This window comes from Camelus ferus, chromosome 22, assembly GCF_009834535.1.
Source record: "Camelus ferus isolate YT-003-E chromosome 22, BCGSAC_Cfer_1.0, whole genome shotgun sequence".
Lineage (NCBI taxonomy): Eukaryota > Metazoa > Chordata > Mammalia > Artiodactyla > Camelidae > Camelus > Camelus ferus.
In genome coordinates, this window is record NC_045717.1 from 16,787,051 (window position 1) to 16,798,441 (window position 11,391).

General features: G+C 50.3%; 1 protein-coding gene across 2 annotated transcripts; it reads right to left on the reverse strand.

Annotated features, from left to right (window-relative positions):
• Positions 1 to 844: 844 nt before the first annotated feature.
• Positions 845 to 4,509, reverse strand: MVB12A (multivesicular body subunit 12A). 2 transcript variants are annotated; one of them, XR_004314289.1, is made up of 9 exons: positions 4,328 to 4,504; positions 4,101 to 4,199; positions 3,889 to 3,985; positions 2,751 to 2,877; positions 2,271 to 2,390; positions 2,081 to 2,187; positions 1,797 to 1,858; positions 1,437 to 1,523; positions 845 to 1,220 (listed from the first exon to the last, which is right to left on the reverse strand). XR_004314289.1 is itself a non-coding variant. In XM_032465315.1 (9 exons), exons 1-9 carry the CDS (start codon positions 4,415 to 4,417, stop codon positions 1,158 to 1,160), a joined length of 822 nt encoding a protein of 273 aa, XP_032321206.1. In that variant the 5' UTR covers positions 4,418 to 4,509; the 3' UTR covers positions 845 to 1,157. The 2 variants fall into 2 exon arrangements, 1 of the variants encoding a protein (XP_032321206.1); XM_032465315.1 differs by having other exon boundaries at positions 1,437 to 1,493; positions 4,328 to 4,509.
• Positions 4,510 to 11,391: the final 6,882 nt, after the last annotated feature.

The following is an 11,391-nucleotide window of genomic DNA, read 5'->3' on the forward strand; positions in this document are numbered from 1 at the left end:
ATACCCCCGCCCCCGGCCCCATCCTTTTTTATTGGTGATTTTGCCATTTGAAAAGGCCCCCAAGTGTACTGTTGAAGAGCTATCTAGTGTCCCCAGGAGGAAGAAGGCCAGAATGTGCCTCTGGAGGAAATATTGTTTGATGAGCTTTGTTCAAGCATGAGGTTATGCTGCTGTTGGCTCTGAGTTCAATGATAACAAACCGGCAGCATATATTAAACAAGGTGTTTTGAAACACACAGAAAGTAAGGTTACATATTGATCACTTGACAGAAATCTGACCAGAGGTTTACAGGAATGTACCCAGATCTCCCCGAGGAATCCCTTATTTCCTAATTCAGTTTCCCCAAGACCTTATAGGAAGTAACTGCTGTCATTCACGAGAATCCACCGTTTGCATCCACCACACAGCGGAAGAAAGGGGATGTATAGAACTGATGGCTTGGTGGTTAAGACAGCAGGCTCTGGGTTCAAATCTCAGCTGTGAATTTAGCCACCCCTAGCCTTGGTTTCCTTATCTTTGAAATGGCCCCAAAACCAGGTCTTCCCACTGGGGCTGGGAAGGACTAAATCATATACTGCCTATCAGGTGCTGGGATGTGGTACACACAGTATAAACTGTAGATGTTACTATTATTACTGTCATGTGCAACGATGGAGGGGCAGGACCTAGTCTTCTCTGTGATCCAGAATCCCAAGTCTCAGTTTCTCCCTCCATAGAATGGGAGTGGCAGCAGTGCCCCCCTCCCCTCGCTGATTTCACCTACTTGCTGGGTGTGCATCTGCCCCAGCTCGTGCTCCATGTGTGTTGAAGATTACGAGCCACAAAGGACACACAGCCAGGATGGAGACTACAGATGGCACAGACAGCGTAGTGTTTATTACCAGGAGGATGCCTGCATGGCCTCCAGGCATCAGAGTTTTGACACAAGTGACTTGAAGGCACTGGTTTCCGTCCAGCCCCAACCCCTGCCCACTGGGCAGGGGGCCCCATCACCAAACAGACCCAGTCCCACCCCCTCTTCCAGGGCTGCAGCTCCACTGGGTGGCCGAGGGTCCGGAATGCCTTGCACTGCCAAGGTTCCCAAAATAGAATGGGGTGGACAGCTGTCGGTCAAGGAGTGTCAGGCAGGGGGCTCTTCCCTGGAGCTGGTTTGGGGCTAAGAGACGCTGGGGGGCAGGCGGGCAGCCGCGGTCTTCTCCACCACGAAGCCATAGTTGTACTGAGGTAGGGTGAGGGGAGAGCACAGTGATGAAGGGGTAGGGGAGTGGGGGGGGGAGGGGCCAGTGCCTGAGGAATGGTGAGAGGTGGGGAAGCACTTAGGAACGGAGGGATCTTGAGCCCTCGAGGTGGGATGTAGCTGGGATCATGGGGGCCAGAGGGAGACTGAGGTGGCCTGCAGCCCCCAACCCCACCCCCTCCCCAGCTCTGCACCTACCTCCTCCTCGATGTCCGCCAGCGACTTGATAGTCAGATCAGCAAAGGCAGAGAAGGCCTGGCAGGCAGGAGCAGGTCAGGCCCCAACCTGGAACCCCCATTCCCTCATCTTTAAGGAGAGCCTCCTCAATATTTGCCCAACCGTCCTCTCCCCCAACCAGCCATACCTCTAGCACCAGCATCCAGCCGCCCTTCTGGACTCCCTCATTCCGGGAGACCCTCCAGCCCCCACCCCTTGGTCTCCAGCCTCCTCCAACCCAGGAACTCCCCTCCATGAGTCACGGATGATGCTCCCGGCGTTCTGGTGCCTAGCAAGGCAGTGGGCAGGGGCTGACCCAGATTCCCCATGACCCTAACTCACCAGGGGGCCACAGCTCTTGCCCTCGAATCGGGGGTGCAGTGTGAAGGGAACCCCATCCATGGCTGAAGAAAGCAGGTGGGAGGAAGGAACTGAGGCAGCCTGCCTGCTGCCCATCCCAACCCAAGACACCCATCCCAAAGGTCTCAGCTCTTCCCAGTCTTTACAGAATCGGGGAGGCCTAGGGATGGTCCAACCTTGCCCCTGCCCCTTCTGGACTGTACAACCTCCGGCCAGTCTCACCCCGCCCCCACCCCTGTGCCTCAGTTTCCCTGTTCTGTGCTCACCTGACATGCCATAGAGGTTGGAGGCCTCATAGATGGAGTCGCTTCTCCGCAGGGTAGACGCCCGGGAGCCCAGCCTTGACAGCGTCCGCTCCAGGAAGCCACCCTTGCTGGTGGAAGCAGGACAGCCCAGGTCAGGCCTGATGCCATTCCCCTTCCATGGCTGCTCCCATCCCTGAGCCCAAGGACTCACCTGGGCTGTCCAGGCGGGTCCAGGGAGAGGTCCCTCATATCTCGGCTGAGAGCTCGGGGCTTGGGCACTGGACGTGGGGCCTTGGCCTTCTTGCACCAGATGGCAAAGCCACCCATGTCCCTAGAGGAGGAGGAGAGAGGAGGGGCTCTGGTCTAAGATGCAGCCAGGGCTGAAAACAGCTGGCAGGGGAGGTAGGCTTCTGGGTGACCTCACATCTCAGCCAACACTGTCAGCAACATACTAACCAATGTTGCCGGGTTCAGTCACCATACTAGGCACTTTAGACACACCAGCGCCTTTACTCCTCATGACCACCCTACAAGATTGGTACAACTGTCCCCATTTTAACATGTGGAAACTGAGGCCCAGGGAGGTGGCAGAAGGGAAGGACTCATGGGAATCCTTGAGGATCAGAGGGGGAGATGAGACTTGGGGGGGCGGGGTGAGGAAGGAGGCCAGAGACCGAGGGGGCAGCCCTACCCTACTCGCAGGTAACCAGGCACCGTCTTGGTCTTCCCACTCAGCCGGACGTCAAATACAGCCGTGTCTGCGACCCCCAAGGGCACCAGCTTCACACACATGCGTTTCTTCTTTGACACAGAGGCCTCTGGGAGTGGGAGGCAAGGAGGGGAATGAGAAAAGGGAAGAAGAAACAGGGCAGGGGCCCAAAGATGGCTCCAGGATGATGCTCGCCAGGGTGCTGTTTAAGGCAGTCACTTGAATGGTGTTAGGACAGTGGCTAAATCATGAATGGTAAGGCAAGAGGAGGGGACTCCATGCAGCTTTTAGGAGCCATTGGGGCAGGCTCATCTTTAGTGACATGGAGGAGCATCCATGGGGTGGCCCTGGGTACCACAGCGAGGGTGGATAGCTGTGGGATCAGACAGAACAGGGTACCCAGCCTGGCCCCCTCCAAACTCACTTTCTCTCAGCCCTCTAATCCAGGGGTCAGCAAACTGCAGCCTGTGAGCCAAATCCGGTCCAAAGTCTCTTCCTCTATGGCTCATGAGCTAAGAATGGTCTTTACATCCATACATATATGTAACAGATACCACCTGGCCTGCAAAGCCTAATATATTTACTACCTGGCCTTTTACAGAAAAAGTTTGCCAAGTCCTGTATCAATAGATATATGCTAAGAGTTAAATATAAATGACAAGACATGGTGGGGGCATGCACGGGAGGCAGGGAGAGCCTGATAGTTAGAAAGCAGAGCAGTCACGGCCGGGAGGGCAACACTAGGGCAACCGAAGCCCGTGTGCAAAAGCCTGGAAATGAAAAATAGAACTGCGTGTGGTTCAGCTTGGCTACAGTGTTAGGAGATGGAGTAGTAACAGTAACAAAACTGGTTGCATTGACTGGACTCTTACTCTAGGAAAGAGACTGTACCAACCCCACATTTTTACCCAGGGCAGGGCACATCGTCCCGCCCTAGATCAGGGCTCTTTAGTCCTCAGCCAACAATGTCATCACCCAGTGCACCGAAAGGGCGGCCAAGACTCAAAATTCGCGCACCTGTGGTCAGTCCATTCCCTTCCAGGTCCTCCTCTCAGGGACGCGAACGTACTCCCCGACTCCACCCCATCTCACCCCGCTACATTGTCGACGCGAGACTCACTGGAGTCCAGGGGGTCACAGACTGGGGAGAATCCTGGCGGGAGGGGACTCTTGTCCACCAGGACCTGGATATCGACCACCACATTCTCCTGTGGATTCTAGGGTGGAGGGGGAGACACACAGCGAGTCACCCAGCAGCAGAGACGGCGCGCCCCGAGAATGGACTGCGCGAGTGGGAGGATCCCGGGGATTCTGAAGGCAGGCGCCACTTACCTCTAGGCTGCCCAAAGGATTGAGGCACAGGAAGTAGCCAGATTTCTGCCCGAAGGTCTTGCCGAAGCTAGCAGGAGCCCCCTCCACGGTGCAGGAGATCTAAGGCGCGGACGCGGGTCAGCGCCAAGCTCCTACCCGACCGCAGCCGCCTCTGTCCCCATTAAAGCCCCCGCCCTGGTGCCGCCGCATCTCCCTTTACTTGTCCCGCGTCCCCCGACGTCGCTCACCGCACTGAATCCCCGCGGCGGAGGCGCGGAGGCCGACGACCAGGCCAGCCCAGCCAGCGGAGACGCGTCGGTCCCCGGCCCTGGATCCATCCCGTGAGACAAGTGCGGAAGGCGGTAGACCGCCTCGGACCTCCGAGCCGCTGCCCGAGGAGAGTTCGGGCAAATATCTGAACTACAACTCCCAGAAGACTTTGTGAGGTCGGGTCCGGAAGCGCCGTATGCGCGTGCTGGGAAAGCGACCCGCCAATGGCATGGAGACAAGAAGCCACGCCCCCCGCCCATCCCGCAAGTGCACCCGTGAGCGACGTTTGCGGAAAACTGTCTCGCTTTCTTCTCAGGCCCAGTAACTTCCGCCGGAAATGTCCGGGCTCAGCGCTTAGGGATTCGCTAGCTGCAAACCAGAACTACGCTCCCCAGAATTCCTTGCGGTATTAGCCTGTCTTCCAGAAACACAGTGGGTGTTTCCGGGAAATTGGGGAGACAAGTATGAAAAACCCGCAATTCTAGTTCTAGAAAGTCCTCCCAAGGAAAACTTTTATGGATTATGCAGTGATTAGTTTAACTAAAAATAGGGACCAATTTGAGCCATGAAATCTTGGTGTAACTTGAGGACTTGCTCACAGATACAATAAGTTTTTTTTTTTTAATGTGATATGAAAGTATTTAGTATGGCTGCTTCCTTTTACACCCTCAGGTGGAAGATATGGAAAGCTAGGGAACAGAATATTATCTACTTTTGCATGTTTTACAATTTTCTACAATATCATGGGTTAGCCCACCGCATGGTTTTTGTACCACTGTAACAGAGCACGACCCTATTGTTATCAGTGACCATCTGATATCTACAGTGGTGTTTGTAACTACCTCAACTGTATAATGGTTTAAAGAGTTTTTCTCATGCTCTTGCTGACCAGGGTTAGGCTGGAGAGGAGGGAGGCATGGGTGGTCCACCCAAACCCTGGTGGTGCTGTGTGAGGGGATCATGCTCAGTGCCCTGCTTTTGCCCCCAGTGCCCTCCTCATAACCCTGACACCTCAGAAGGGGCAGTGGAGTGTTTTGTGCATCTTGTTATTCATAGTTGTTGTTGATCCCTGTGGTTTCCTTGTATCCTGTTTTTCGAGCTGCAGCCCTCAGCCTGCTTAAAAGGCTAAAAGCATTTATCAGCCTGACTTTAAGCTGCACAAATTTTTCTCTAGAGCTCTTTTCCACAGAGCCTCTTTCTGTGCACCTTTTGTTCTAGGAACAAGAATATTGAGAAAGTCCCAAAGCCAGAGGTAAACTTCATACCCAGCAGAAGGAAGGGGACCATTGTATATGCAAAAACAAGAAAAACTTTGCAATAATTTGTTACCCTGTGTATGATCTCTATGGAAACTAGCTCCACCCCTTGAACTCTTGAACTTTTGCTATAAATCCCCCTGCCTTCTCTCCCCAGCAGGCTTACAGTCTTAGAGGCATTAGCCCACTATTACCTCCTTTGCCTGGCAAAGAAATAAAGCTGCCTTTTCAACTTCATCCAAAACTCTGTCTTTGAGTCACAATTCAGTAAGCAGGGTACAGAGGCTGTGTTTCCACCTGTAAGCTAAGAATGATTTTTATATTAGTGATGAAATAAAATTGTTCTTAAGGTGGGTCAAGAAAATTTTTACCATAAAATTTTCTCTGCTGTTTGGGCCACTACTCACTCCCCTTTAGTGTGTATTGTGCATCTGTAACTGAGCAGGACCCTATGGGGCCTTCCTGGGATAGGTCTGTCCCCCCCAACCCCATCCCATGTTCTCCACCTGCCTCTTATTTGTAGAAAAACTTTAGCCTCATAGGCCTTCCCTGAGTTCTAAAGAATAAATTTAATCAGAGAAGTGGGAAAATGCAGAAGCAAAGGAAAAGAGTCAAGCAAGACAAAACAGTAATAGTTTAGCCATTAAACAAAGTCAAGGACCTTTAGTTCCTCCTCAAGGGCTATAGATAATATTATAAGCCATGTTCTTTGAGCTGTTTTGCAAATACTGAAACCACCACCAGGTGGAAGAAGTTAACTGTATGTTGCCCACAAACATGTAGAGCCCGATGGGTTGGAACCAGAAGGTTGATGATGTTGACTCTTGATTACCTCACCACCAACCAATCAGAAGAATGTCCACAAGCTGATCATGTATCCCACAACTCCCACCCTCCCTCGCCCTGTCTTTAAAAACCTTTCCCTGAAAGCCATCAAGGAGTTCAGATCTTTTGGACAGTAGCTGCCTGGACTCCTTGCTAGGCGCCCTGCAATAAATGCTACACTTTCCTTCACGACAATCCAGTGCCAATAGATTGGCTTTAATTCACTACAATCCAGTGGCAATAGATTGGTGCACAGGCAAACTGACCCAAGTTTGGTTTGGTAACACATCTGCATTATATATTAACTAGATCTCCTTAACACAGGAATGCCTGCTCAACAGAAAAGCAATTTTCTTCTAGTGCCAGCAAGGGAACTCTTTATGAGATAATATTCCTTCCTAAATCCTGTAACGGGTCACAATGGCCCACTACTCACATAATATGTGCAGACCTGGCCTCTGTAAATTGTCAGAACCCTGTCTTGAAAACTATGCAACTGGGCTTTGACTTCTAACTGTCGGAACAATTCTCAGAACTTTCTGAAAGACTCTCTCTTGGGTTATAATTGCAGATTGACTCAAATAAAATTCTCTAAATCTTTCTTAGACTATTGATTAAATTTTGTTGATATTTGTAAATGGAAGAAAAATCAAAAGAAGAATATTTAATGACATATGAAAATTATATGAAATTCAAAACTCAATGCCCATGAGGAAACAAACATCCTGGGAAAGATAACCCACTAAAGATACAGAAGTGAAGAAACTATGGGTCCCCTTGAAGTACCCCATTATTCCCACCACTTTGGAGGAATATTGGTTCCCAACCTCAGGAGTTCTCCCGATGAAATCTGAAACTGGTCCCCATACATAGAAGGCAAGGAAAAACAAAAGAAAGAGGTAGACCATTCCAGGTTGGTAGGTGGTTGCTTTAATCAGCAAAGGAACTTATTTATGAGGCTTTCTGGGAGGCAACCACAAGACCAGTAGATCTCCACACTGCTCACCAGAATCTTAAATGTTTACATAGAGACCTTAACTGGATTCAGTCACATATACTGTTCAGGTGGCCTCAACAACACTTTACTCTCTCAAAGCTGAGTCTTTGAAAATGGCTCCCATTGTGGGAATAGTGGGTGGAACATACATTCCAAAGATGGGGAGCAGGGGTAAGGGGCCTCTGATTGCCACGAGCCACCTCGAGGGTCAACTGACAGTCATGTTCTCTCAATGACCTCCTCCAACACTCCACCCCTCGTGACCGGCTTGTACAATCTGACATGGCCCCCTCTTCTACCACATGTGATGAATGGTCAGCCAGGAGTATCATTAGCATGGAGGGGGCATGTTGGGTGGCTCTCCAGCTGCAATGGAGGCAGATAGCACAACAACAACATAGGCACACGCAAAACGAAGCAGGGATTGGGGTGGGAGGGTATAGCTCAATGGTAGAGTGTGTGCTCAGCATTCAAGAGGTCCTAGGTTCAATCCCCAGTCGCACCATTTAAATAAATAAATAAATAAATAAACCTAATTACCTGCCCCTCCCAAAAAAAAAGAAACATGGATTAAGATAACAATTCTCAAAATAAGTAACAATTTTTTTTCCCACCAAGAGCCTCATGATTTGAATACTGATTTATTAAGTCCCTGAGGCTGGGAGTCACTCAAGGCCTTCACTTGTGTCCTCATGTGCTTTAATAAAGACGATACGTTAGCAGACGCATCAGGCATGAACACACAACATTCTACTTGAATAATGACACAGGTGCCTCCTTGCGAGGCAGTAATGATGTCCGAGGTCATCCTGTTTTGAAGGATAGCTTTTCTCATTGCAGACATGTCACTGTTCAGGAAGTGCAGACTTTGTCAACTATCACTTAAGACTTGCTGGGTGAATTGAGTAAGGGCTTCTATGAGTGCTCCAGGCCAATAAAGGGGAAAAAGACAGTGGTCAAATGATTGTACCAGTGGAAAACAGAATGTGCCCATCTGGACTGGAGGAGAGGGAGGTTCACAACTTTTGTGACTGCGGGGTGGATTCTCTCTGCACCCAGGATGCAGCAGCCCAACCATCCAGGTGGAAGCGATGGCCAAATATTTTTGCCCCACATCCACTGGGTCTCATTAAGGATTACCCAATAAATACCTGGGCGGCATGACCAGTGCCAAACCAGTCGCTATCCTTTAATAGGACAGAATGCTGGCACAGTTTCCAATGATGTACTTCTCATATTCCTCATATTCCAACTGAGTTGGTTCTGTTGAGAATGTTTTTTCTGTTCCCAAAATAGAGGTGCCCAGGTACCAAATATCCCTAACCTGGGGTTAACCAAATGTACCCATTTCGGATGTAAGCATAACCACCTGTGTCTCTGATGGTGGTACTTTTATTGGTCAGCAGTTTGCTGGGCTGTCGGTGATGACTAACAGAAAAAGAATATCCCCTGCTCAGTGTTACTGATAGTGTGTGCCTGGTTTTTGGATCAGTATTGGTAATATCAGATGAATTAAAGGCACTAATCTAAGGGGGAGGGTATAGCTCAGTGGTAGAGTGCATGCTTAGCATGCATGAGGTCCCCGGTACCTCCATTTAAAAAAAATCAAAATAAATACATACCTAATTACCTTCTCCCCACTAGAAAAGAAAAAAAAAGAGCTTTCATCCAGGTTTGTTTTTCTGTAATGTAATATACTGCGTTAGTGCCTTCTAATTCCCTCACTGGAGTGTTAGTGCCCACCACGGCAATCCTGATGAATTAGAGAGGAGCAGTTTTTCACATATCCAACAGCTGGAGTGATTCCTTTGCTGGGCATGTGTGTGGGTCCCTTTGGTGCCCACCCTGTGACTGGACAGCACAGAAGCAGCAGGAGTCTAAGGTCAAAAAGACAGATCCTTAGTAGGAACTTGCAGGGGAGGTCTTCCCCTTCACACTTATGACCTGATCCTTAGATGTTAATGTGGCTGCAGTTTTATGAACTTGACCTCGTTGTGCATATCAGACATGTCGGCAGAAAGAGCAGCACTGTCAGGAGTGAGGAGGTGGACTCGGGGAAGGAGAGACCAGAGCAGGACCCCTACCTTCTCCTCCCAGAACAGGACCCCCACCTTCTCCTCCCAGACCAGGACCCCCACCTTCTCCTGTCTTTCAATGGTGACTGTCCAGCTTATAGCAGGACAGCAGGGTCCCAGTAGAGACTAAGCAGGTCCCCCTCACCCAGGGGTGTAACTCACTCATCCTGGTGGGACATCCCACAGCGAACTCCACTGCTGGTGTGACAGGGCTTGGTGTTCTAGGCAGCACCACACATCGATCCACACTGAGAGTCGGGGCAGGGGCTCTCTCCCACCACTTCCGCACCTTTACAGTGTTGGGTGTCTGGGCAGGGCTCCTCAGTCTGGCATATGGGGCAACAGGCCTTCCTGGTTGATTATTTAAATGTATTAAAGCCTGGGGCAGTACTTTAGTCCGCCTAGCGGGTGGTTTTCCCTCTTAGTCATTTAATCTGCTGCTTTAAAATTCCGTTCTCTCTTTCTACCAACCCTGCTGCCTGCAGCTTTGGGTTGGAGGATGGGGGAGGGGTGGAGATGGAACTTCTGCTCAGTGTCATGTGCTTTGGCCCAATCTTGCACATCATGACCCTTAAAATGTAACCCCCGGTCACTGTCTATTCGATGAGAATATCTGTACTCAGTTCCTCTAATCCCCTAGTGGTGGACAGTGACAGGGGAAACCTTGGGTTAGGCTAGATGTGGTATCCACCCAAACCAAGACAATTAGAACCCTCACTTGCCAATCCCTCACTGGTTGGGAATTCCAGTGGATGGCCCCAGATTCCACTGGCAGCTGCCTGGGGCATTGTTTAGAACACACAGGACCAACTGTTACTGCATTAACCAAGTCACTGTATTTCGAGGGCAATTTAGCATCCTTGGCAATATGCCATCCCACTACGATGGCTGCTCGTCCTATAAGCCCAATCTGCTGTATCTACTTAAGAGCCCATTAGGGCTTCTACTGGGTTAGAGCATCAGCTCTCCGATTGCCAGGGACATGGAAAACAGTGAGGATCGCCTCTGGTTACTGGAGGTGAACCCAAATGTCTTTTCACATATCTTCACCCTGCAAGGGCTTATTCATGATCATCCACTCCTTGGCTTCCCATTGTCCAAACCATAGGGTTAATGCCTTGAAAACAGCCCAACTATTAATGCAAAGGGTTAACAAACACCCGGGGGTCTTGAGTGATCGCCAGGAGTTCAGCCCACTGGCTGCTGCAGTTTGTTTGCCATCCAGATGGTGGCAGTGTTGGGCTGAATAGTGACTGTAATCCAATGACCTGCTGCCCAACCAGATTCAGCTCAACTGCAGCCATCAGCAGAAATTTCCCCCACTTCCTCTCTACACGCTGCGAGGGCAACCACAGGAAGAGGGGTGGGGCATTTGGAGGCTCTACATACTCTGCAAGATCCAGCAGTACCCGCGTTTCTAGAGACAGTGGGCTGGCCAACAGGGGGCTCTTGTGCCGCATATAGGACGTCACTCAGTGACTGTGGGAGTTTGAGCCGTGGCAGAGGGGTGTCGATGGAACATACTCTTAACACACCCCTTGATAAGAACTGACGTTATTTCCATGGTATGCTGGTTTTCGCTAGAGGCTCTACTTGGAGGGGCGTGATGTATTCTGCTAGAGCTTTTGCTTTATGGGGGTATATTGGGTTTCTGCCCCCTTCCGGAGCTGGAACCAAAATCTGAGGGATACTCTCTCCTGCTGTCTCTGCCACGGTGTGCAATCCATACCGTCCAGAGTCACAGATACATCTAACTCTCATGGTAACCCTGCTTGGGAGATGCCCAGAGCTTTAATCTGCTTCACTAGTATTTTTGCCTTCTCAAGTATTTTTGGCTTGCTGCTCTAATCCCCAGTCCCACACATGCCCTTTCTTTGCTTAAAGGTGGT

Bases quoted from the DNA above. Each gene is read 5' to 3' on its own strand.
- MVB12A (XM_032465315.1), bottom strand. From the start codon at position 4,417: ATGGATCCAGGGCCGGGGACCGACGCGTCTCCGCTGGCTGGGCTGGCC. The intron at 4,200-4,327 runs GTGAGCGACGTC...TCCGCGCCTTAG, and splicing joins CGCCGCGGGGATTCAGTGCG to ATCTCCTGCACCGTGGAGGG. The intron at 1,859-2,080 runs GTGAGCACAGAA...TGCTTTCTTCAG, and splicing joins CAACCTCTATGGCATGTCAG to CCATGGATGGGGTTCCCTTC.